This window comes from Staurois parvus, unplaced genomic scaffold (genome assembly GCF_062004578.1).
Source record: "Staurois parvus isolate SC_StPar_1 unplaced genomic scaffold, SC_StPar_1.0 ptg000175l, whole genome shotgun sequence".
Taxonomy (NCBI): domain Eukaryota; kingdom Metazoa; phylum Chordata; class Amphibia; order Anura; family Ranidae; genus Staurois; species Staurois parvus.
The window spans coordinates 1128234-1156190 of NW_028317971.1; the positions used below are offsets into that span (position 1 = coordinate 1128234).

Sequence of the window (27957 nt, forward strand, 5' to 3'; positions counted from 1 at the left end):
TTACCCCATTTACACAGTGAATTTACATGGTGTTTCAGTAGATGAACAGCTATGCAATTTTTTTATAGATACACTCCTAGGAGTAGTAATTGATGGCCATTCAGATGGAAGAAATTCCTCACTATCCTATGAGCTAACCATGTAGCATGCCATGTACTAGCACATGGGTCTGCAAGCTTTCTAAACAAAAGTTGGTTTACTGATTTTAGGGGGCTGGGCTGTAGCCAGTGGGGTTAAAAAAAGGCCCAATGTCAGTGGGAGTAAACAATGTCTCAGGTTTGGTGGTCAATAGGAGTAAGAAAAATTACATAGCACCTGTGGTCAGTAGCAGGAGGAATAGCGCCCCAACCTTGATATCAATGGGAGGAATAGTGCTCCATCGGTGTCAGTGGAAGGAATAGTGCTTCATCGTTGGCACCAGTGGAAGGAATAGTGCTTCATTGTTGGTACCAGTGGAATGAATAGTGCTTCATTGTTGGTACCAGTGGAATGAATAGTGCTTCAACGTTGGCATCAGTGGAAGGAATAGTGCTTCATCGTTGGCACCAGTGGAAGGAATAGTGCTTCATCATTGGTGTTAGAGGAAGGAATAGTGCTTCATTGTTGGGGTCAGTGGAAAGAATAATGCTTCATCATTAGTATCAATGGAAGGAATAGTGCTTTATCATTGGCGTCATTGGAAGGCAGTGCTTCATCTTTGGTGTCAATGGAAGGAATACTGCCCCAGCAGTTGTGTCAGTGGAAGGAATACACAAAGCATGTCCAAACTAATAGATGAACATTTTGCAGATGAATTTTGCTAGGATTAGATTAAAACACTTGATATAGTTTACCAGTTTAGCTGAAACATTTGTTTAACATTCAGTTGCTTCCTAAATGCAAGATAAGCTTCTACAATAATATAATGTAAATTATTTTCCTTGACTTGTGCCTAGTACAAGGTCAAATAAACTAAGCCTTATATCAGTGGCCTTGAGATAAGTGAACCATCTGTAGCTTCTCACTCTGAGGTACATTTTAGTTTCCATCCTGATTCGCATAAATACTCTTCACTACTCTGCAGCATTTTCAGCTTGTACCATGAAACTTCTTCTGCTCCTCGCTGCCCTAGTGGCAGGCATTCTATCTAAGGAAACATTTATAGGGTAAGTGGTAAATGGCTGAGTGGATATTTCTCCTCACAAGATGATATTCAAAAATGCATTTTTGTTGAGTTTAATAGACATAGGTTGGCAATGGATTAACCTTGAAGATGTTTTCTATAACAAATCTCACAAAGTCTGTTACAGTCAACAACCAGATTTTAGCTGCCATGTTTGTAAATGTTACAAAGGTAAAGACAACATTTAAAAACTATTAGCAATAGTTTTTTTCTTCCTGGTTTTAAAATCTTACTAAGGGTCGTTATCCCAGGCAAATTGCAGTAGAAAAGTCTTTGTTAGCAAACTAAAGCTAACTTAAAGCATAGATTATAACAATAACATATAAAGCCATTTATATCTCTGCCCCAAATTACATCACCAATCTTGTCTCCAAATATCACCCAAACCGTACTCTCTGCTCTTCGCACGACCTCCTGCTCTCTAGCTCCCTTGTCTCCTCCTTCCATGCTTTTCTCCAGGACTTATCCAGGGCTTCCCCCATGCTCTGGAACTCTCTACCCCAATTTATCAGACTATTGCCTACTCTGCTCACTTTTAGGCGATCTCTGAAAACCTATCTCTTCAGGGAAGCCTATCCTGCCCTCATCTAATAATGGAATCTTCTATTCCTCCTACCGGTCCATCCCCAACAGTTATTACCTTTTGTACCACCAGCCCCTCCCTCTTAGATTGTAAGCTCCAAGGAGCAGGGCCCTCCTAACCCTCTTGTATTGAACTGTATTGTTGCTGTATTGTCTCCCGACATATTATAAAGTGCTGAGCAAACTGTTGGCACTATATAAATCCTGTATAATAATAATAATAATTATGGAAGTACTGAGTACTGTAGTAACATTTTTAGTTAGACTAGACATACATTTCAGGATACAATGCTAGATATCTGCCCTGTTTATGAAGTCAAAAAAGAGCTGAGAAGCTTTGGCCAAGCCAATAGGGCAGATCTTTTGTATAATAACTTTAAAAATGCATGGATAGTCAACATGAAATAAGGATCACAAGACAGCAGGACAGTAGTCCCTTTATATGAAGGGACTACTATTTCTTTCTATTAAGCTGGTATATGTAACTGCACTTTAGTTTACATTACTTGGCATGCAGATTTTCATTTATGGCAGTACATTTTAACTTGCTAAAGATTGATTTTTTTTGCCCAAATTTTGCTTTGTGCTGGGAAGAGAATTTACTACTTTTTCTATGAGGTATGATGAGCAAAAACATGCACAATTCCCTATATAGTTGTTTTACATGTTCCACTAGTAATCCCTATAGAAAATATTCCTGACAGAAACCACAACTAAGGAGAAGCCAACTGCAATATGCCCTGGTTCACACTGTTGTGACTTTTCAGGTAAAAATCACATAAAAAGTCGAACTCTATTTGTGCCCATGGAAACATTCAAATTGGTGTGACTTCGACATTGCAGTGCAGCACCAATTTTGAAAAAAAGGTTTCTGCACTATTTTTTTGTGATTGCATGTGTGACTTGCATATAAATCACACTGATCAGCGGCTTTGAAATTGTGCTATTGCAAGTGAAGTAGCACAATTTCAAAGCTGCGTTCAGTGTGAACCAGGGCTAAAACACATTGGTGTGAACAAAACAACTGAAAAGATGCAGGAAAACATACCCAATGTACAGAACTGTAAATTGGCCTTAAAGATGTTTTTTAGAATATTAATGTAAGAAGGGGGTTATCCAAACAAAATACATTTAAAATGCTGTTTGTGGACACAGTTGACTTGTCCAAAAACATGACAATTCTTTTTAAAGCTGAAATGTGGGCATGTATAATAGACGCAAACTTATGCAGCTCTGTAATCATTGAAAGATCATTAAATATATTTTTTCTTAAATCCATGCAGTGTAAATACCTGAATCTGACCAGGTGTCATCCTTTTGCATTTCGTGTAGAGAGGAATTTGAATTGTGAGAAGAAAAAGCAGCAGAAAGAGCCAAGCAGTTCTTGTGCTGAGAAGGAGAGTAAAAGCAGAGTGACATTGAAATGAAATGAATTTAAGACTGGCTGTGTCTGCTTTTACTGTCAAATCATGGGTGGGTCTAGGGCAGCTTGGGCACAGAGGAAATGGGTTGAATGGTGCTGGCCATGGAGAGAGCTCTGGACTGAAAGTGAATGTTGCGCTAACCCTCGGAAGGGCTGCTGATTTGTGTCCCAGGTTCTTTCCCTTTTTGTGTAGAGGAAGCCAGACAAACAGCAACATTCAGTCCTTTGGCTCAGTAGACTCTAGTCTAGGGGTTGCCTTTTTAAAGTTTATTGCAAACTAACTTGGATGGGCCTTAGGGAGGCTGTGGGTTACGCCAGCAGTAAGACATAAAGTGTACAGCACTTGGACACCATTAGCAATGTTCCAGGCCAGGCAAGCCTTAAACTTAGTGCACCAGGGGGCAATAGCTGTACCAGTCATAACAGTCACTAGGAACTCTCTCTCAGCTCTGTACTCACAGAGTCCATGGGACTTGGATGTCTCTCTCCAGACCAGGGGCGGACTGACAACTCATGGGGCCCCCGGGCAATAGGGGATCATGGGACCCCTGTGTCCTTGGCCAAACTCAAAAAAGCCTATGAAAAAGGTACCAGAGGCATCTCATGGGGCCCCCTACTGACCCCGGGCCCTCGGGCAGTGCCCAAGTTTCCAAATGGTTTGTCCGCCCCTGCTCCAGACTCAGGCAGACAGCTTCCTCAGTGGAGCCTCCAGACCAGATACTCAGTGAAGCCCCTCTTCCAGCTCTCTAAAAATTAGCAGCTGGGACCTCAATGGGACAGGCAGGAACTTCAGTTTGACTGCCAGGAAGAGCAGCAGCCCTTCTGGCTAGGAACCTCGTCTACTGGGGGAAGAAGAATAGGGCAGCTCCTGACTTCGTACTATGTATACTCACTCCCAGCCACCATCTGGGCACCATCCCACAGAGACTGGCTTAGACAACATAAATACTTCATCTAGCCCACTAATTTCCAGAACTAACAAGAAGGCAGGGGGAAGTAGCTAAACTCACAGCCTCTGAAACTCTGAGCGGACCAGAGCAATCACAAGCAGCTCCATTGATTACAGGAAAGCTAAATAACTAAATTTACCTAACCTTGCACCTATCTAGGAGGGTGCTATATGAACATTGCAAAAAAGACAACTTTTTTAATCTTTTAATGGACTAATAATTGGTATTGTTGGCTGGAATTTGGCTTTAACATGGAAGATAACTTAGAGCAAGGGAAAGAAAAGTGACATACCGTATATGCCAAATATCTTCTTTTGTACACATCTGGCTATTTTTATTTTATCTGCACACTTGGGAATTTTATAAAAAAACTTTTTATGTAATAGCTTTTAAACTACTATATAGGAATGAAGATGATAGGTAAGTTAATCAAAGAGTAACATTCTGTAAAAGATTTTTAAATAACTATCTATTATTTATTGTTACCAGATTTAAGCAAACAGAGCATGCACTTTTTAAATATTTTATCATGTGGTAGTCTAAATTGTAGTTTTTTTTTTTCAAAATAAACTGTTGTTGTTCTTGACTAGGGATAAGCATTATGGTGAATCTAAATCACACCAATCTTCATGGATAACAAATGATATAGAATGCCATTTTTGAAGCAATAAATCCTCCTATTATCCTAGCATCCATTCTGACTCTGGGAGTAGCCTACCTGCCTTCTTCTGCAGCCAATCAGCATGGGGAACTCTCCCTATATAAAAATCTTAACAAGTTTCAGCAGCACTCACACTGATTCTCTGATTATGTATCCATTTACAAAATAACAACTGAAAAATATATACTATCAAAAAATCAATAAAACAAATTTTTCTGTTGTGTTTTCCTTATTGATTGCTATGAACACTATTTGAAAAATACATCAAATAAACTAAATTATATCCACTAATCAATATGAAAACCCCACATTTTTATATAGTCCCCATGTGTGATATTATCATTTAAAACCTATATGTGAAAAAAAAGTTAATATGATTAAAAAGTAATAATACTAACTGGTTTACACAAATATATATACAAAAAACAAATGTTCGAGTTCATATGTGTCATATAAACTCCAATGAAATATCTTGCTTACAAAATTTTCATTTTCAGGTGAAAAACATTCTTCTAAAAAACACAGTGAAAGAAAAAAACATTTAAAAAAAAAAAAACAATATTGTCCTTGTGTATGTGTACAATCCAATCCACCACCATCTCCACTAAACTAATTTACCAGTTGCATTGGCTGGCTTATAATTAATCCAGCATACTCACAGAAATTCACAGTAATTTTAAGGATTATCTGAAAGTTATATGTAGACCACAATCACACATTTTCACTCAGATAGATCTGATGAAAAATATGTCAAGGGAAGGAAGAAGAAATTCTTGTTGCACGAAATTGTATATATTTATAAAATCCGAATTTAAACTAAAAACTTACATTTAAATTTGTCCAACCCAAAATTAGGCATATATCACATATGAATGCATTATGCTGGCCTCAGCAGCTCTCCTCTAGCTGCAAATACAGATTTCCACACAGAACTGATATCACATCCAAAAAGGCACGCCCTACGTATGTTTCGTCTATTGATGTCTTCTCCACAAGTGTGTTGGTTTAATATATACCATCCAATGCATCTGGTGAGTTGGTTTGGTGGGGATGATGGTGGTGATTGTTTAAGGTGGTGGATTGGATCATACACATACACAAAGACAATATTGTTTTTTCAAAAAAAAATTTTCACTGTGTTTTTTAGAAAAAATTTTTCACCTGAAAATGAAAATTCTAACTTCCGCACGAAAATGCTAGCCTCATGTGTCAAGAGTATGCAGGCAGTTCCTGGAGAATGAAGGAACTAATACCATTGAATGGCCCCCATGCTCGCCTGACCTAAATCCAATAGAACTCCTCTGGGATATCATGTTTCGGTCCATCCAACACAACCAGGTTGCATCTCAGACTGTCCAGGAGCTCAGTGATGCCCTGGTCCACATCTGGGAGGAAATACCCCAGGGTACCATCAGTTGTCTCATTAGGAGCATGTCCCGACGTTGTCAGACATGCAAACAAGTACATGGGGGCTATACAAACTACTGTTTTTTGGGGTCTCTTTGAATTCAGTCCTCTGAGGATTGATCATTTTCATTTCCATCAAACGATGGGGCATCCTTACTCTCCTAACACATTACCCAGTCCATATCAGAATAGATATGCAGCACAATATTTTTCCTTATTGCGATCTGATGTGTTTTCAAAGTGTTTCTTAAATTTTTTTGAGCAGTGTATATTTGTGCAAATCATTTAGTATTATTATTTTTTTATCACAATATATATATATATTTTTTCACATATAGGTTTGAGATGATAATATCACACATTTGGACTATAGAAAAATATGAAGTTTGCATATGAATTAGTGTATATTATTAAGTTTAACATATTTTTTGCATAGTGTTGAAATCAATAAGGAAAGCACAAGAGAAATATGTGTTTTATTGATTGTTTGATATTATTATTATTTTTATTCTTCCTTTGTTATTTTGTAACATTTGTTACTGGATACATAATCAGAGAATCAGAGAGTGTTGCCAAATCTTGTTAATATCTTTCAGAGTCTAGTTACTCTTTCTTTTAACAGCTGCTACACTGATTGGATTCTGTGGCACGGTTCATTTTGGTTTTTTTTCTTTTTCTTATATAAAAATCTGGCACACAGGCACATTTTTATGAAAAGAGAGAGGACAGGGAAGGGTAGTCTGTTAGGAAGGCAAATTACAAGCACATATAGTATACTCATTCACTACATTTTGTAAAGCCCTAGGAACAAGTCATATTTTAATGTATGTTAAAGTCCAATTAGCTGACAATCTATTTACAAACAATGTACTAAAGGCTGAATTTTTATGGACAAAAAAGAGGGTTTTTTTTTTGCAAATTACTTTACTGTTAAAGTGCCAGGAGCTGATAACCTATTTCCAATTTTAGTATAAGAGCCCATTCATATCTGGACCTTTCAGTCATCTATACATACTCCACTTATAGATCAGGATTCATTCATAGAAGCTGTTGTAAAGCTTTTATGAATGACAGAGCTGGGAAGAAAGGCAGGCATAGTAAGGCTCTATTTAATTCCCACCACACAAAGATTACGAAGAGGCATCATCACAAGGAACACATCTTACTGATCATCAGTTGTGTTCTTTTTGCTGATTTTTCTGTTTTTTATTTTGACTGCACTTTAATCTCTATATGTGACCTATTGCTCTATATTGTGATTTGAAAGTGATATAAAATACAGTATATACAAATGGTTGTCACTGTCTATATAACAGAGGGATATTCATTTTGACTTAGTGGCAGAGAAGGATACATTGGAGCATATTTTTACATAATACCTTTGAGCAAACAAGCTACAGTAGCATAATGATCATACATAGTAAATTTAAAAATTTCTCCTCTGCAGAGAGCAGGTGCTCCGGATCAATGCAAACAACAATGAGCAACTCAGTCTGCTGCAAGACTTACAATCTTTGACACATCTGCAGGTACAAACATTAGCATATTGTATGCAAAAATGTTCTTTTTACACATATACAGTATAACTTTAGAACATTTTCCCAAAAAAATATTAAGATCAAATTTAAAAAAAGTTCCTTCTTTGTATGAAGGGAATCCAGTATATCAAAGTTTTCTCCTTTGCTTGCAATAAAAGTGATATTATGGTCTAGCATAGATACTGCAGCCACAACAGTAATGTATACTGTCCACATTTCCTGTGAAACAGGAAAGAATTTTCGGAAACTCATGTAGCCAAGTGCTGGATATGTCTATATGCAGTTCAAGGACACTTATATATGGGACTATGATTATGCCTTTTTCCTCTAGTGCCCAGTACTGGGACAGCCACATCACTTCCTGTCAGCAGAGTAGAGCCAATTCTCCAGGCAGCAGAGGATCTTGGTAGTACTACAGCCAATATATACTGTATTCCTAAGACTGACCATTTGGAAACTCGGGCACTGCCCGAGGGCCCGGGGTCAGTAGGGGGCCCCATGAGATGCCCCTGGTACCTTTTTCATAGTTTTGTGGAGTTTAGGCAAGGACACAGGGGCCCCATGATCCCCTATTACCTGGGGCCCCATGAGTTGTCAGTCCGCACCTGTTCCTGAGTGCTGGCTGAACTAAGCATTCCAGAGAGCTGGCAAACCAGATCGATTCTACTGCAAGTGGCAGGCTCACTCTCTTAGTGCAGATTCAGAGCTGGGTGCAAGGAGACTGCCATTCTCCTCAAGACAGAGACTGTAGATCTTCAGCCATGGAACTTTGGAACAGCGAATCTGCATTGCTGGGATACCAATCGCCACACTGGGATTGCATCAGTTCTTCTCTGCACCAGGATTGACACTGTCCGGCCCTCACAGCCATCGCTGTTTGCCATGTTGCCATGCTGACAAGCTGTTAGAGAGTCACACTACACTTCTCTGTAGACATTCAAGAGTCTGAGCAAGAACTCTTTGTTCTTGCTCAGGAGGTGTTGCTATCAAAATGATTGGTTAGCGGGCGGCTGCCCAACCTCTTTCTGTCATCACTCTAGGGACAGTGCATGCAGACATCTTTACACCTCAGTTACCAGGAGATCTTTGTTTTGAGCAGTACCACATCTTATCTGTTTATCTTCATCAAATTATCAGTATTCAGTAATGTTTATGGGCCCCACCATTGCTAGTAGAAGACAGCAGACACCACCAGCAACTTTTAGCATCTCAGGACTCAAACTTCAGTTTCTAGTTAAAAGAACATCTTCTTTTCTAAGGTCATTGTTACTTAAATAAAGGTACTTACATATCCAGGAGTATACATTTATATAGGATTTTCTGCATATCCCTTGTAGTGCTAGTGGCCCAGAGGGAGCTGACAAGACAACAAGCCTTCTCTTTCTCCTCTTACTGCAGGTGTTGCATTTAAATGGTTGATGCTTCACATGACTGTATAATCTGTTAAATGTTGCTAATTGACTGTTGACAAGCACTAATATAGAGAAGTTACTAAAGAATTGCATTGTTATTCTCTATTACTAAAATATGTCTGAACCCAGAATGTCAGAGGTGTCAGGAGGCTTGCAAGGTCAGGTTAACCATTGGGGACAAGCATCATCGAGCAGCCCCTATGGGGGGGTAGCGCTACACTTATCAATATCACTCCTGCCATAGGGCTCATATAGATGGGCTGTGCATTAGAAGTGAAATTTCCTCTAAGTTTTTTAGATTTACCTTGACTGTGTAAATTTGATTGCTGTACTATGGCTTGTTATAAGGTTGTGTTTGATTTCTTTGGGAGCCGCCAGTCCTACTGATATCTTTTCCCACTGCTACAAAAGGTTTTCAATCATAGAAAAAGCAAAAAAAAAATAAGGCTTTGCTTAAATTTTAGCATTTGGCTCTCGTTGCTGTTGGCAATGGCCTCTGACAAGATTTCATACTATTATTCTGTTCTGTTCTATTGTACCATCTCTTCCCATGTACTACTCTTAGCCTGCTCCTGATCACTGGAGATTTTCCTTAGCTTTTTAGATGCCGGTCTTCAGCAACAAAACTGTTCCAGCTATGCTGGGAGTACCCAATGCCAGAACCTGCACCTTACTGAAGCCTATTTCCACTATACTATGGGTTTACACATCCTTGCACATTCTAGCAAGTCAGCCCACATCCTAATTTTCATCTTTTGCCTATCAGTCTAGATGACTTTCTGCAAGTAAGATGCCTCCCGACTATCCACGGGATAACTAGTTGACTCTGTAGGGAATTACAGTCAACATAGGCTGCCACCTTACATGCTGTTCTATCATGGGGGAACCTTGCCTTAATTGGAGATCAGTCTTGCATTAGCACTCTCAATTAGGAGCTTGTTTGGCGCCTTTAGTATCTAACTGGACTTCTACCTTGTTTTACTGAAAGTGACTTTTAATTTTTGTTTACATGCCTTCTGGTATTTGTGGTGACCTATTCTACCTTCTCTAGTGGGGTCTCAGTCCTTATCAGTAAATCCCTTCCTTGTGTCATAGAAGGGGTCCATACAGACCCTCATGGGAGAAACAGTATGTAATAGTGATTTTGACTTTTTGGAATCAGAGATATATTATACAGTAACTAACTTATACATACCGCCCCCATTCTTGAAGAGCCTCCTTTACACTGAGAAGGTGACCCAGTACTTCCCAACATAGCCGTTTTTTTTTTTTTTTCAGATTTTAACACCATCCTATCCCCTGACTTAGATAGGCACTCCCTTACTAAACATTCTACCAGTGAACTCTCAGCATGGACCATGGAGGCTGAACTTAAAGAAGCCTGGAGGTGGAGGATCTCCTCAGGTAGGAGTTACTCCTGTTTCACTGCCTCGCATAAAACCTCCTCTCGTATAGACTTAGCATTCACCAATCCTCTCCTAGCAGATGTTCAGGAGGATTTTTACCTACCTATTGGCTTGTTCGATCATAGCCTCCTACTTATAACACTCAGGGCATACAACTCCTGTAAAGGATCCTTGTGGAGGTTAGGCTCTCCCATCCTGAAACTTTGAATAATATTTCTGCTAGCATCCAAGATTATTGGAGGGTAAATGAGGGATCCTCTTCTCCAGACTTGGTTTAAGATGCCTTCAAGGCATTTACCAAGGGCCAAAACATTTTTTTTCATTGTGGCCATCAGGTCACAGAAAATATCCACTACAAAATGTCTTCAGGCAGAGATAGAGGCTCGGGTTGTTACCTATGCCTCCTTCCCCTCTGACATGAGTTTTAGATTTATACAATGGATACATACTATTTACAGTAATGCAGTTGCATCTATACTACAAGTAGGTGGTCTCTCTGCCCATTCCCATTATTTAGGGGAATCCAGCAGGGCTGCCCTCTTTCCCCAAACCTTTTTGCCATTGCAATGGAGCCAGTGGCACAGGATTTCTCCCAATATCACAGGTCTCCAAGTTGGCTGATTGGAGGAAAGGGTAGCCCTGTATGCAGATGATCTCCTTTTATTTTTGAATGATGCAGGCCCCTCCTTACAGGTAGCACTTCAGGTTCTCCATGCCTTTACTGCAGTTACCGGTTTTAAGGTTAATTGGAACAAATCACTCTTATTTACAATAGATGCGGATGCTTCCTCTCTAGCTTCGCCTAACCTTCCCCTATAATGGGTAGACCAGTTCAAATAGGGGTCATCATATTTCGTTATAGCTCTGAGTATATCATCCTCAACCTGTTGCCTGTATTGCAGAATGTTAAGGCTAAACTAAAGGCATGGTGAAATTTTCTGTTTTTACTTCTGGGCCGTAATGATCATGTCAAAATAAAAACTTTGCCTAAACTAAATTACCTGTTCCATAATTCTCCCCACTGGATCGCCAAATCATTCTTTACCATCTAAAACCAACCTTTGTCATCTTTCCTTTGGGGTGGCCTCACACCAAGATACAAATTGGCTATACTCATGTGTCCCACCCCACAAATGGCTATGCCAGACTGCCACAAATATTGTTTTGCCCTGCAGTTAATGACAGTACACTGGTGGTTATCCCCTGACACTTCCAACCCTTTCACAATATTGGAAGCTGCCATCCCACAGTCACTGGAAACTCTACAATTGCTATATCGAAGACCCAAATCCCCATATCCTTTAACTCCATCCATAATTACTACTCTGCAAGCCTGGAAGTGGGGTCTCAGCTGCGAACGTTTGCCTTGTAGGGCTGTCTCCCCACATACCCCGTTGTGGAACAACCCTTCTTTACCTCATTTCTTTGCTCAAAATCAAGACAATTTCACATATTATAGAGAACCGCACTTTGATGCCTTTTTCTCTCCTAATCATCTCCTCATGGTATCTCTCCCAGATCTGTCTTCCCTCAGGCAGAAATGGTTAAGGGATAAACTGGATCTTGATGACAAAGATTGGACAGACATCTGGGACTCCCCATTTAGGCAACTGGTAATTAATTAGAGACAAACCTGTTTCATTTAAAATTCTTCACCAGGCCTGTTTCACACCCCACTGTCTGCACAGGTTAACACATTGTTTTTTCCAGCCTGTTGGAAAATGTGCTTACCCAATGGAGGATTTCATGCATATATTCTGGGCCTACCCTTCCATTTTACAATATTGGAAGGAAATTGTTGCTATGATCAATGCAGTAGCCAGCATTTCCTTTCTTTCATTCCTCAGAATTGAGCAGAGCCAAAAGGGGATTTCGTTATGGAGAAGAGGGCGAAAATGATGTGGAAACTTTCTATCCAAAGGATAGATGGAACAGGGCAAGATCACCAGGTGTAAAAATGCATACCTATGCCTCTGAATCCTCAAAAACAGTAAGGGGTGTAAGAGCATACATGCTCAAAGTGAATCATATAGTCCATGGAGGAGCCTGGTTTGTCTTACTGAGAGGAAAAATGCTTTATTAAGAGGAACATTTATGAGTTGGGCAGTCCATGAGATGCTTGCAGATTTGAAAATGTTTTGAAGGCGGTAAACGATGTCAACTTGTGAAGTTGAAACAGTTTGTCAGACATCCAGGCACGAAAGGATGTTAGGGATATGAATGCTGGGTAAAATTACGGATTCCGGAAAAAAAGATAATAGGGGGTTATGTGGAAAGATAAGCTTAAAGTAAGTCTGTTCCATAGGCAAAGGGAATGTTTCGTGATGGAGTTAGAAATTTGTGACCGGTCGAAGGGGCATAGCGAGAGTAGGTTTGCACTCCAGAGGGGGTCTCAGTTGGCAGCCTCTAGGCCTACAAGTTCAGAAGGCCCAGTCCACCACATAGGCAGCTCCATTGTATATCTCCATGGTATACCTAGTGTCAGGAATCAAGGAATGACCAGAAAGGTGTGGACTGACACAGGGAAACGCAGGTTTCAGGTATAGTATAATACAGGTTATTATTAGCCACCCAGATATACAGTCATGGCCGAAATTGTTGGCACCCTTGATATTTTTCCTGAAAATCAAGTATTTCACACAAAAAAGGTATTGCATTAACACATGTTTTGCTATACACATGTTTATTCCCTTTGTATGTATTGGAACAAATATAAAACAGAGGCAGAAAAGCAAATATGACATAATGTCACACAAAACCCCAAAAATGGGCTGGACAAAAGTATTGGCACCCTTAACTTAATATTTGGTTGCACACCCTTTGGAAAACATAACTGAAATCAGTCGCTTCCTATAACCATCAATAAGCTTCTGACACCTCTCACCCGGAATTTTGGACCACTCTTCCTTTGCAAACAGCTCCAGGTCTCTCTTATTGGAAGGACACCTTTTCCCAACAGCAATTTTAAGATCTCTCCACAGGTGTTCAATGGGATTTAGATCTGGGCTCATTGCTGGCCACTTCAGAACTCTCCAGCGCTTCTTTGCCATCCATTTCTGAGTGCTTTTTGACGTATGTTTGGGGTCATTGTCCTGCTGGAAGACCCAGGATCTTGGACGCAAACCCAGCTTTCTGACACTGGGCCCTACAGTGCGACCCAAAATCCTTTGGTAATCCTCAGATTTCATGATGCCTTGCACACAGTCAAGGCACCCAGTGCCAGAGGCAGCAAAACAACCCCAAAACATCATTGAACCTCCACCATATTTTACCGTAGGTACTGTGTTTTGTTCTTTGTAGGCCTCATTCCGTTTTCGGTAAACAGTAGAATGATGTGCTTTACCGAAAAGCTCTATCTTGGTCTCATCTGTCCACAAGACGTTTTCCCAGAAGGCTTTTGGCTTACTCAAGTACATTTTGGCAAACTGTAGTCTTGCTTTTTTATGTCTCTGTGTCAGCAGTGGGGTCCTCCTGGGTCTCCTGCCATAGCGTTTCATTTCATTTAAATGTCGACGGATAGTTCGCGCTGACACTGATGCTCCCTGAGCCTGCAGGACAGCTTGAATGTCTTTGGAACATGTTTGGGGCTGCTTATCCACCATCCGGACTATTCTGCGTTGCAATCTTTCATCAATTTTCCTCATCCGTCCACGACCAGGGAGATTAGCTACAGTGCCATGGGTTGCAAACTTCTTGATAATGTTGCGCACTGTGGACAAAGGCAAATCTAGTTCTCTGGAGATGGACTTGTAACCTTGAGATTGTTGATATTTTGCCACAATTTTGGTTCTCAGGTCCTCAGACAGTTCTCGTCTCCTCTTTCTGTTGTCCATGCTTAGTGTGGCACAGACAGACACACAATGCAAAGGTTAAGTGAACGTCTCTCCTTTTTATCTGCTTTCAGGTGTGATTTCTATATTGCCCACACCTGTTACTTGCCCCAGGTGAGTTTACAGGAGCATCACATGCTTGTAACATTCTTATTTATCCGCAGTTGTGAAAGGGTGCCAATACTTTTGTCCAGCCCATTTTTGGAGGTTTGTGTGACATTATGTCGAATTTGCTTTCTTTCCTCCCTTTTTTTGTTTTGTCCCAATACACACAAAGGGAATAAACATGTGTATAGCAAAACATGTGTTAATGCAATACGTTTCGTGAGAAATACATGATTTCCTGGAGAAATATCAAGGGTGCCAACAATTTCGGCCATGACTGTATATATAAACGCACAGTGAGCAAACTAACCTTCCACTAATCTTAGGAGGTGCAGGAACACAGGCGTAGTCAGGGCTGGAGAGGTGGAATGGTCAGGCCGGCCGTAGGGTTCTGTAACGACTGCCTGGTGGTACCTCTAGCGGTCCTCAGGGCAGGATTCCCCAGGGCGCGGAGTCTAAGTCCCAGTCTGCTATTCACCAGGGCCCCTGATGGTGGGGATGGACTTGGAGCAGACAGGAACCAGGTCGCGGCCCCTGAGTACACCTGCTAGTGATAGAGGGATCCGCCAGAGGTATGTGCAGGTACAGCTGGATCCGTGCAGGATGGATGGATGGCAGAGTAGTGAGCGTGGTCAGACGGGCCAAGTCAGCAACGTGCGGGCAGCAAGGTATCAAAGGAGCAGGCAGAGAATGGTCAAGGTCACAAGCCGGGTTCAGTAACTCACGGACAGCGCAGTACAGAGGATCAGGCAGAAGGATGGTCAGGGATGAGCCAGTAGTCAGAACAGGAGACGGTCAACAGGAATCAGAATCAGGCAGGGTCGGCAACAAGGTATCTTCTCACAGGAACAGGCTACAGGGGCTCATGGGGAAACATACACCAAGGCGCAGAGCACAGGCCTGGTCATGCCTTATATACACCTTTCTGTAATCAGCCCCAGGTTTGGCTGATTGTGAGATTCTGGCTGCTAAGAGCACCCGCTGGTCAGCTCTGGTACTGCAGCCCACACGGCAGGAGAGTCCCACCACCAGTGCTGAGAGCACCCGCTGGTCAGCTCTGGTACTGCAGCCCACACGGCAGGAGAGTCCCACCACCAGTGCTGAGAGCACCCGCTGGTCAGCTCTGGTACTGCAGCCCACACGGCAGGAGAGTCCCACCACCAGTGCTGAATCCATTCCTGACAGAACCCCCCCCTCAAGGAGCGGCCTCAGGATGCTCCAAACAGTCCTTAGTGGGCAAAATGTTCCACCGCCCGGGTCCGGTAACTGGCTGAATATCCTACTGCCGGAGTAAACCGGCTGGCTGGGTTTCCTGCTGGTAGACTTCTCTTTGTGTAGGAGAACCAAGGAAGGCAGGTCACTGGGCACAGGATTTCCAGGAGCAGGCTGGGTATCAGTTATCGGCCAGTTTAACTGGACATCAGGGGCTGGTATGGCGGGCTGTGTAGCGGGCAGAGGCACGTCAGCGGGCACCAAGTCATCTGGCACGACAGCGGGCACAGGGTCACCGGGCACGTCAGCGGGCACCGAGCCTTCTAGCAGAACCGCGGGTACCGGGTCACCAAGCTCGACAGCAGGCACCAAATTAACTGGCACAACAGTGGGCACTGAATCAACTGGCACGACAGCGGGCACCAAGTCATCAGGTATCAGGTTATGTGGCTCAACAGCGGGCACTGGGTCCTCGGGCATCAGGTCATCTGGCTCGACAGCGGGCACCGAGTCAACTGGCATGACAGCGGGCACCGAGTCATCAGGCATCGAGTCATCTGGCTCGACAGCGGGCACCGAGTCAACTGGCACCGAGTCAACTGGTACGACAGCGGGCACCGAGTCAACTGGCACCGAGTCAACTGATACGACAGCGGGCACCGAGTCAACTGGTACGACAGCGGGCACCGAGTCAACTGGCACCGAGTCAACTGGTACGACAGCAGGCACCGAGTCAACTGGCACCGAGTCAACTGGTACGACAGCGGGCACCGAGTCAACTGGCATCGAGTCATCAGGCTCGACAGCGGGCACCGAGTCAACTGGCACCGAGTCAACTGGTACGACAGCGGGCACCGAGTCAACTGGCATCGAGTCATCTGGCTCGACAGCGGGCACCGAGTCAACTGGTACGATGGTACAGTGAGTGGGAGCAGGGTACCGACATGTGGTAGATTGCTGGGTATACTGGGCTGTCACTGGGGGGGCTGTCACTGGGGGTGTTGTCGGGAATGCAGGAAAAGAGCTTTGAGCAGAGGAATGATGAGAAGCAGGACTGGTTTGTTGCAAGCTGATTGAGGCTGGGTGTAACAAGTCTGACCATGTCTGCAGTAAGGGTTGGACAACGCTCAGCTTACACAAGGCCTGTCTGATCAAAGTTTGCACTGCGTTTATACACTTCTTTAGCACCTGTGGTGAATATGCTGAATAATGCTCCAAGAAGCAATCCGGATCATCCTCCAACAACCATACCAGTGATATTACTTGACTCGCCCTGAATGGAGGAAGAAATTCATCCCTGCTTTCAGGGGTACTAGATGAAGCCAACTCAATACAAGCCTGAATCAAAGGTTGCACCTCAGAGAGCTCTAGGTCCTGACCTACTAGGGAATGAGCGACCCGTATGGACTCTAGCAGCTGATCCCGGGTATACTCCCGCAGAGTCTGATAGGCATATTCCCTGTCATCAAAGACTAGCATAGACAAATATATAACCTCATCAGGATGCATCCTTCACGACAAGTCAAGATGGCTTCCCTGTGCAGCCACTTCTGGTCAGGAAAGGCCTTGGTGTGATGTCAGGAATCAAGGAATGACCAGAAAGGTGTGGACTGACACAGGGAAACGCAGGTTTCAGGTATAGTATAATACAGGTTATTATTAGCCACCCAGATATATATATAAACGCACAGTGAGCAAACTAACCTTCCACTAATCTTAGGAGGTGCAGGAACACAGGCGTAGTCAGGGCTGGAGAGGTGGAATGGTCAGGCCGGCCGTAGGGTTCTGTAACGACTGCCTGGTGGTACCTCTAGCGGTCCTCAGGGCAGGATTCCCCGGGGCGCGGAGTCTAAGTCCCAGTCTGCTATTCACCAGGGCCCCTGATGGTGGGGATGGACTTGGAGCAGACAGGAACCAGGTCGCGGCCCCTGAGTACACCTGCTAGTGATAGAGGGATCCGCCAGAGGTATGTGCAGGTACAGCTGGATCCGTGCAGGATGGATGGATGGCAGAGTAGTGAGCGTGGTCAGACGGGCCAAGTCAGCAACGTGCGGGCAGCAAGGTATCAAAGGAGCAGGCAGAGAATGGTCAAGGTCACAAGCCGGGTTCAGTAACTCACGGACAGCGCAGTACAGAGGATCAGGCAGAAGGATGGTCAGGGATGAGCCAGTAGTCAGAACAGGAGACGGTCAACAGGAATCAGAATCAGGCAGGGTCGGCAACAAGGTATCTTCTCACAGGAACAGGCTACAGGGGCTCATGGGGAAACATACACCAAGGCGCAGAGCACAGGCCTGGTCATGCCTTATATACACCTTTCTGTAATCAGCCCCAGGTTTGGCTGATTGTGAGCTTCTGGCTGCTAAGAGCACCCGCTGGTCAGCTCTGGTACTGCAGCCCACACGGCAGGAGAGTCCCACCACCAGTGCTGAGAGCACCCGCTGGTCAGCTCTGGTACTGCAGCCCACACGGCAGGAGAGTCCCACCACCAGTGCTGAGAGCACCCGCTGGTCAGCTCTGGTACTGCAGCCCACACGGCAGGAGAGTCCCACCACCAGTGCTGAATCCATTCCTGACACCTAGATAAACAAGTTTTTTTCCTTATATGTTTTATGAAACCCAATGCTGTAAAATTCATAAGTAATAAGCTGAAACTGGAATAGGCAGGACCTAGAAGAGATATGGGATTTTGAGCAACATAGTCGTTTTGACTACATTTATTCTCCCCATCCATGAAACTGGGATTGGGACCAACAAGAGAGCAATGGTGTGAAGTGGGTTGGCATGGGGGGGATAGTCAAGTTGAAATAGATCATCCAAAAAATGTAAAAGTTTGATGTCTAGGTAAAGCAGAAAGTGGAGAGCCCCAGTCAAGCAAGTTTGGATGAAGATGGTAAGATAACGAGTACCTGCGATTTTAGTTCAGGGACTGTAGAGAAACCGTCCAGTGTTTGAAGAAGATTGGGTGCTGAGGTGTGTGGAGACATAATAAAAAGGAGCACATCATCTGTGAAGAAATAGAGTTTGTGCAGGCATCCCCAAACTCCATCCCCTTGATGTACTGGTTGGAGTGTATCAGCTGTGCTAGTGGTACAAGAGCCAGAGTGAAGAGGAGAGGGGAGAAGGGGCAGCCCTGCCTAGTTCCCCCGACAAATAGAAAATGCATTAGAACAGTAGCCAGCATATTTTACATAGGCTTTGGGTTGGTGGTAGAGGGATGAAACCTATTGAAAGAAGGGAGGACCAAATCCCCATCTGTAAAATATATTGGAGATATGACCAAGAGACTCAGTACCTGTCTTTAAGCAGGCTGGTGCACCCCTGTGTGGGCCGCAACCCCTTGGTTTTTTGTACACTTGATTAAAAAACCTCAATACAATGATAAAAATAAAACCCTGCTCTCCCAAAAATGATCTCTGTGAAACTGTAATGTACACTACCAGCCCATAGTTTATTTCACCACTTCTAGTGATTCTTACTATAATAAATATATATTCCCACGTGTGATTTTTCAAGTGGCTTCCAGGCAGTATAGGGGCAGATATTTAAGTCCAAGCCTTCTTGTAAATGCTAAGTCACTACATGTACCATGCAGAGTGAGCATATGTACCACTAGTGATATGTGTCTCATATTTTGGGAAATATTACATAGCCATATGTATTTTTCACTTTGTAGTGACTTAACCCTGTGTCAGATGCCCTAACTGATAATATGCATCACAAATCCTTTTCTACTTTTAAAAGCTTGACTTCTGGATTGAACCTGCCAAACCTGATATACCAGTTGATGTCCGAGTTCCCTTCACAAGTCTTCAGTCTGTGAAGGCCTATCTGGAATACAACAACATTGACTACTCCATCATGATAGAAGACCTGCAGGTGAGTTACTTGAACCTGACATGTGCATAATTAATATAGGAATATCTGATATGATAACTAAACTTGATTTTTCTAGTTATTGATTGGTACATATTTATTTATTGTAGCAAGTGATCGACAAAGAAAAAGAAGAAATGGAAAGCAATGAAAGAAAGGAACGCAACTCTGGCTCTTTTAACTTTGGCGCTTATCACACCTTGGATACTGTAAGAAATTAAATCTATTAGATTTCACAAACTGGTGGTCCACAACCCTCTGTGCATGGTGTCCAGAAACATAATATCAATGTTACCTTTCTAGCAGTAAATAACTATAAGCCCCATACATGAGTCAGTTACATATCATTTACATACTGTGTATTTCTCTAATTTTACTGTGTTCTCTACAGAATAAAAAGAATATTGCCCAAAAAAATGACTAATTTGAGTTGCTTTTCCATTGCTAGAAGCAGAAAATAATTTCACATGCAAATCGCAGGAATTTTTTTTTTTTAATATTTGCCATTTCTAGGTACAGGTCTGATATGTCTAATTCTGGCATTAAACAGAATAATATATATAACATATACAAATGAAAACTCCAATTAAAGGATATCTAATGCCAAAACCTTATAGGGATTTAATTGCTATCCCTTATATGAATGGGAAGGTGTTTTTTTTTTTTAGGTGGGGGGGTTTACACATCCATTATTTGTCACCAGGTCTGAAAGCGAAGGAAAATCCATCATTTTGGTTTATCACCAGAACAGCAATAAAGTGGAAATCCTCCAATACGAACATTTGTCTAAGAGGTGATTTCCCTCACTTTTTTTTGTATTGTCTACAAGACAGTAAGTGAGGGAAAAATCTATTGAATGGGACACATAGGCAAAAGAAAAATGATTAATTCCCTACACTCTCTAAAAAATGAGAAAAAAAACTTTGGCTTGAGATATACTTTTCTTTTGAACATATTATGTGTATATACAGTATGTGCAGCTGTGATGAAAATTAAATATTTCTATGTTCTTTAAATGTATCTGTAATTTGTGCTTTATCTTATTTATTATAGATAAACGTTGCCATTGACCTAATTTTAGCAGATTACAGAGCAATTGTCAGCAAACAACAGATTGGTAACTCATATGAAGGGCGTCCTCTCAATGTTCTTAAGGTGATTCTGTTAATAATACTTGAGATATACAGTATGAGGTAGATAATGATATTATAACTTTATATTGACTGAAAAGTTTTCTAAAGCTGTAGTTGACATAAGCAATGTGTAGTACATGTTAAATAGCAAAGCACATAATAGAATAACATTTTCTAAAGAAATAAATTATTTTTTTGACCTCCAAAATGCCAACAGATTTGTAGTCTTGCCTTCATTTATAGTTTGTGTATTATTAAAGCAGCTATATTTTCAACTGCAGTACAAAACAAGTATTACAATAAATTTTCACTGCAATTTATTTTGAAAAATAAAAAATTCAGAACACACATCTTTGGTATTTTGAATTACTGTAGTTTCAAATACCACCATTCTACTTTTGCTTTTACAAGTCCTGCTTTATATCAGGGATTGTAAATTAAAAATGGAAACCATGAGATCTAAAAAAGTGAAATATTCCTCACACTACCTTATTGATAGGTTAATAAAAATGGTTAATATTCTACTTACAGTTCAGCACTGGAGCCGGCCACCCTGCCATTTGGATAGATGCTGGTATTCATTCACGTGAGTGGGTAACTCAAGCTACTGCCCTGTGGACTGCACATAAGGTAAGTGCAATCTACACAGATAGAGACTCCCTGCCAATACTCTCCTGTTTTAAAGGTACATTAATTTACAGCAAAATCTGATTTGTATTTTTTAAGCTTGCTTCTGACTATGGAAAGGACGCATCTGTTACCTCTTTGTTGGATAATTATGATGTCTTCCTTATGGTTGTCACCAATCCTGATGGATATGTCTACTCTCACTCAACTGTAAGTATCTAACCCCAATGATATTTCCTGTGTGGTACCAAGTTCATTCCAACATAGTGATAACAAATTCAGTCTGTTTCTAAGTTTTCCAAAGGTGTTATGAGAAGAAAGCATACAATAATACTTTGTAAATTGCTGTGACAGTACAAATTTCCATGTAGTATTCTTCAGTGAGATAAATTGAGTCTGCTTTCCCTAGTTGCCTTTCTAAAGGAATTGGAAGTATAACGGGAATATACGTTGTGATATAACAAGGGGAGCATTTCTATGTATATACAGTAGGTGTTACAGGTTAGGAAGATTCATGTGGCATTTCAGACAGCAATTTTTCAAGGTTTATTCTGTAAGTCTTGCCATTGCTGAGTCTCACCTCCTGTTATTCCTTGCACTTTATATATTTGTTTAAATTTCTATTGATTGAACTCAATTGACTTGTGTCCTTTTCAACCTAGCTAACTATATAACTATGTAAATATTTGTTTTGGCTGTATTAAAATAAACCCTTACGTAAAAGTAAAATATAATAGTTTAGGGTCATTTTGTTTTTTTGTTTTTTTTCTTAGTTTATGAGTTATTCGTAGTGTATATTTACTTTACGTACACAGTCTTTGTTTTAGAAACAAATATTAATATATGACAAAAGGACTTTCAGAGCACAAAGGGATGACTAAAGAGACAATACAAAAACATGCCTTGTGGCTGGCATTGTCCAATTGAAACTTCGGACTGAGTAAGAGAATAATCACTTTAATTAGTTATTCAGTTCTGTGTGTAACTGCCGTTTCAGTTACAGAGCTTTGTAAACAACAAGCTTTTTACAATAGACTGCTAAGCAGCCTCAAGAAGATATGTGAAAGGGAAATTAGAGCTCCATCTGCTGACTAGAAATAATACAACATATTAGTATTCACCATATTACTATTTATTGTTTTTAGAACCGTATGTGGCGTAAAACCCGTTCCATCAATAAAGGCAGCACATGTACAGGTGTTGACCCCAACAGAAACTGGGATGCAGGCTTTGGAGGTAAATACAACTTTACAAACCAAGGATCATATCTACATTTCAGTCACTAGTTCCCACCACCCTAAACATATTAAAAGATGTTTGTCAAAAGATGTTATCATTGATATCAGTCTGTTGTTTACACTAGTAATTTAATATTTTAGAGGATAACACACAGGGTGTGCAATACTACTTAATATGGGATTCAAATTCTCGAACACACTAATGAATATATTCAAAGAACCATAATACTAATTATATGAAATATGAAAAATGATAATGAAAGTTTAGCTTTGAGCATCAGTTTTATTGTTTTTTTAAAAATGTTTCACATGGCTACTGTAAGCAAAATCTCAGTGTTGACATATAGGCATTTTATTAGTTCTGTAATGTCCTTCGTCTACAACCAACAATTAGTATGTCAGATCTAAAGCAGGGATAAATACAGTGCCTTGAAAAAGTATTCATACCCCTTGAAATTTTCCACATTTTGTCATGTTACAACCAAAAAAGTAAATGTATTTTAGTGGGATTTTATGCGATAGACCAACACAACGTGGTACATAATTGTAACATGGAAGGAAAATGATAAATGGTTTTCAAATTTTTTTTATAATATAAATAAATATCTGAAAAGTGTGGTGTGCATTTTTATTCAGCCCCTTTACTCTGATACCCCTAACTAAAATCTAGTGGAATCAATTGCCTTCAAAAGACACCTAGTTAGTAAATAGAGTCCACCTGTGTGTAATTTAATCTCAGTATAAATACAGCTGTTCTGTGAAGCCCTCAGAGGTTTGTTAGAGAACATTAGTGAACAAACAGAATCATGAAGACTAAGGAACACACCAGACAGGTCAGGGATAAAGTTGTGGAGACGTTTAAAGCAGGGTTAGGTTATGAAAAAAAATATCCCAGGCTTTGAACATCTCACACAGAACTGTTCAATCCATCATCCAAAAATGGAAAGAGTATGGCACAACTGCAAACCTACCAAGACATGGCCATCCACCTAAACTGACAGGAGAGTATTAATCAGAGAAGCAGCCAAGAGGTCCATGGTAACTCTGGAGGAGCTGCAGAGATCCACAGCTCAGGCGGGAGAATCTGTCCACAGGACAACTATTAGTTGTGCACTCCACAAATCTGACCTTCATGGAAGAGTGGCAAGAAGAAAGCCATTGTTGAAAGAAAGCCGTAAGAAGTCCCGTTTGCAGCTTGCCAGAAGCCACGTGGGGGACACAGCAAACATGTGGAAGAAGGTGCTCTGGTCAGAGAAGACCAAAATTGAACTTTTTTGCCTAAAAGCAAATCGCTATGTGTGACGGAAAACTAACACTGCACCATTCCCACTGTGAAACATGGTGGTGGCGGCATCATGTTGTGGGGATGGTTTTCTTCAGCAAGGACAGGGAAGCTGGTCATAGTTGATGGGAAGATGGATGGAGCCAAATACAGGGCAATACTAGAAGAAAACCTGTTAGAGTCTGCAAAATACTTTAGAATGGGACGGTGGTTCACCTTCCGACAGGAAAACATACAGCCAGAGCTACAATAGAATGGTTTAGATTAAAGCATATTAATGATTATTTGAATGGCCCAGTCAATTCCAGACCTAAATCTAATTGACAATCTGTGGCAAGACTTGAAGATTGCTGTTCAGATGCTCTCCATTCAATCTGACAGAGCTAGAGCTATTTTTCATAGAAGAATGGGCAAAAATGTCACTCTCTAGATGTGAAAAGCTGGTAGAGACATCCCCAAAAAGACTTGTAGCTGTAATTGCAGAGAAAGGTGGTTCTACAAAATATTGATTCAGGGGGGCTGAATACAAATGCACACCACACTTTTTATATATGTATTTGTAAAACAAATTGAAAACCATTTATCATGTTCCTTCCACTTCACAATTGTGTGCCACTTTGTGTTGGTCTATCACATAAAATCCCCAAAAAATACAGTTATGTTTTTGGTTGTAACATGACAAAATGTGGAAAATTTCAAGGGGTATGAATACTTCTTCAAGGCACTGTAAATAAATAAATGTTTTCATCAGTCAGTTACACTGAATTGTTTGAGAAATAGGGCAAAATGGGCTATGTGTAGTCTAAAAATTCAAACTTCATACATGCAGCAGTAACATAAAAATATCTATTAAATAACTCTGATTTTTTTAATGTAGGGCCAGGAGCCGACGCTAGCCCCTGTTCTGATGCATACCATGGACCCAGTGCAGAATCAGAGGTGGAAGTAAAGTCTATTGCCAACTTTGTTAGGAGTCATGGAAACGTCAAAGGATTTATAAGCATCCACAGCTACTCTCAGCTTCTGCTATTCCCTTACGGATACAAGTGCACCAATCCTGCTCACTACGCCGAGCTGGTAAGTCTGTCTAAGAGTAAGTTTCAAAACACACAATAACATTGCATGACATATAATATAAACCTGCCTGGAGTTTGCATGTTCTCCCTGTGCCTGTGTGGGTTTCCTCCGGGTTCTCCGGTTTCCTCCTGAACTCCAAAGACATGCTGGTAGGTTAATTGGCTCCTGTATAAATTGGCCCTAGTATGTGTATGTATGAATGGGAGTTAGGGACTTTAGATTGTACACCCCTTGAGGGTTAGGCACTGATGTGAATGTACAATATATATGTAAAGCACTGCATAAATTGATGGCGCTATATAAATACCTGTAATAATAAGTAAATATTTAAACCCTGGTCTTTTGAGCTACAGAGAAAATAGTTTATTATTAATAATAATAATAATTTTTACTAACATTCATTATAAGATATAAGTAAGATTATTGTGAATGTCATATGGTCAATTTCACATGACTCATTTATATTATAACTCTGAAACAAAATCCACAAAAGTAAAATACATATTTTATAATAAAACAATATATAAAGCTATATGAATAAAACAATAAGAGCTAGATAAAACAATAGCTTTGAAAGAGTACTTTGAGTCACAATTTTACATTTCTGTGGCAAAACCCTTGCTCTCTGAACAGTCTAGTGGATATATTATATATCAATGAGGAAATCTCTTTCTCTCTTTAGCACTATAACCCTTGAAGATTCCTGACCTCCTGCCCATTCTACACAATCCATCACTCTCAATCACTAGAGTCATGCTTTCAGATGTCTTAGGTCCTCCTGCAGATCAATAATCAATATATTCTTTTGCCTTGCTCTGTTCCTTCTTTCTCCTGGATTTTTCTACTGAAGACTTCTTTAGGATGTTTTCTCCTGTTCTTGTTACTTGGTTATGTCTTTTAACCTCTGATTTTTTTAGTGCCAGTTCCTCTGCTCTATATGTAACAATAGCTTAGAAAAAGTACTTTGAGTTTTGAGTCAGAATTTTTCATTTCTGTGGCAAACTTCTTGATTTTATAATAGTCTAGTGAATAATATCTATCCCTAGCAGATTCTCTTGCTTTTACAAACTGAGTAGCACTGACCATAATTAAACTGATATTTTAAACTTGGTCATGTGACATTCACAATGATTATACTGATATTTAAAGTGTATGTTTATGCATGTCTTTACAGTAATAATAAAAATATTAACATGGTGGTTGGGTGGAGCAGGCAAGATGTCATGAATAGATGCTCAAGGTTAACAATGCCTTCATGTCAAATTTGAAACTTATGTGATGTATATGTCTATGGAATTGTTTTGCATTTCTAATCTTCCCCAAAAAAAACCTGTTAGTCCAGGTTTATGAAAGTGGACTGAATAGGTGTTACAGAGGTTATTAGCCTACATGAATTAAATTTAATTGAATATGTTTTACTCTTTCTAGAACACAGTTGGTCACGCTGCTGCTAACGCACTGAGATCTCTCTATGGCACCCAGTACAAAGTTGGAACAATCTGCTCCACTATCTGTAAGTCAAATTTCTCTGATTACGTTACCCATATTTAGATTTCTTGTAGGCACAGGACTATACATGGATGCCTTTACATGGCATGAATATAACTGCAGGTAATAGTTCTCTCTGGATGCTAGCATGTATTAAATTACACTAAATACGCCAACATAAAGAAATATGACTTTGGAAGAAGAAAGCAAAAAATAGGAAATAGTGAATTTAAATTAGCTCTTTGATACTCTAAGCTATGCTTTCCAGCATTGTGCAAAGAAGACTTGTGCAACTTAAAGTAGAATTCCAGTCAAATTCTAACTAAGCCTAAACCTACTCCTGCCTCTTTGTAAGACTATTCTATCTACCTTGTAAAAAAAAAGATGTCTATACTTAGCTATTCGGAAGTTGCCGGTCACATGATCGGCTTCAAGCACCGGCTTCAGAGAGACAGCCAACAGAACCTATTGTAAGCCTATGGGTGACATCTTCATCCAGGCTCTGTAGTCATTGTCAATCTCTCCTCTACACTGAACCCAGAGCTGGAGGGCTCATGTGACTAGACCAAAGAAATTTTAGAATAGGTAACTATACACATCTTTTCTTTTACAGGGTAGATACAATAGGCTTAAAATGGAGTGGGAATAGGTTTAATCTTAGAATTTTACTGGAGTTGTACTGTAAACTATAGAATGCACAGATCTCCTACCAATTGGCACAGCATAAGTAGAGCATAGTTATGTGCAATAAACCATTATAATAAAACCAAATACAATTCTTTACAGCTGTAAGAGGGACACTGGATAAAAGCTTGTTTGTGATTGATTTATTTTTGTATCATTTTATGTAAATTGGCTTTCATGTACCTCCTTGCTGTTTGTGTATGTTGAGTGTAATAAAACTTATTTTGCTCTGATAATTATTCTTTTTTCAGATCAAGCTAGTGGAGGAAGTATTGACTGGACCTATGATATTGGAATTAAGTATTCATTTGCTTTTGAGTTGAGAGATACAGGGCGCTATGGCTTCTTGCTTCCAGCATCTCAGATCCTACCAACTGCACAGGAGACCTATCTGGGTCTTAAAACAATTCTGGAGCATATTCATGATAACCCTTATTAAAAAAGGCAAAGTTGTCTAAGTTTCTTGTCATAGTATTTAGGTAGTAATAAAGTTCATGTACAACATTTTTTTTGTCTGTATTTTGTATTTCATTTTTTAAAATATATAAATGTTAGATAGTAAAAAATCCAAAACAGATATACAGGCACTCATGGGTCTTGCAGAGGAGATAGATCAAACCAGCAGTGTTTTTATTGTCGATGTTTCAATGAAGCTCAGCCATCTTTCTAAAGCAGAAATAGACTGAGCTTCATCAAAACATCACCAATAAAATATTGCTGGTTTGATGTATTTCCTCTGCAAGATCTGTGAGTTCATCTATACCTGTTTTGGATTTGTACATATTTCTTTGTGGGTGAGCACCTGGGCATTTACCTCAAACATACAGTGTCATGGCTACCCTTGGGAATGTTGGACAGTATGTA

At 40.6% G+C, this 27957-nt stretch overlaps 1 protein-coding gene across 1 annotated transcript; it reads left to right on the forward strand.

Moving 5' to 3' along the window:
* Positions 1 to 1077: 1077 nt before the first annotated feature.
* Positions 1078 to 27597, forward strand: LOC149462370 (carboxypeptidase A2-like). The gene is made up of 11 exons (XM_089677004.1): positions 1078 to 1145; positions 7633 to 7714; positions 19433 to 19567; positions 19675 to 19773; positions 20618 to 20719; positions 21229 to 21327; positions 21424 to 21534; positions 22470 to 22560; positions 24722 to 24921; positions 26350 to 26434; positions 27345 to 27597. Exons 1-11 carry the CDS (start codon positions 1081 to 1083, stop codon positions 27530 to 27532), a joined length of 1257 nt encoding a protein of 418 aa, XP_089533130.1. The 5' UTR covers positions 1078 to 1080; the 3' UTR covers positions 27533 to 27597.
* The last annotated feature ends 360 nt before the right edge of the window (positions 27598 to 27957 follow it).

Bases quoted from the DNA above. Each gene is read 5' to 3' on its own strand.
- LOC149462370 (XM_089677004.1), top strand. From the start codon at position 1,081: ATGAAACTTCTTCTGCTCCTCGCTGCCCTAGTGGCAGGCATTCTATCT. The intron at 19,774-20,617 runs GTAAGAAATTAA...TATTTATTATAG, and splicing joins CTTATCACACCTTGGATACT to ATAAACGTTGCCATTGACCT. The intron at 26,435-27,344 runs GTAAGTCAAATT...TTCTTTTTTCAG, and splicing joins AACAATCTGCTCCACTATCT to ATCAAGCTAGTGGAGGAAGT.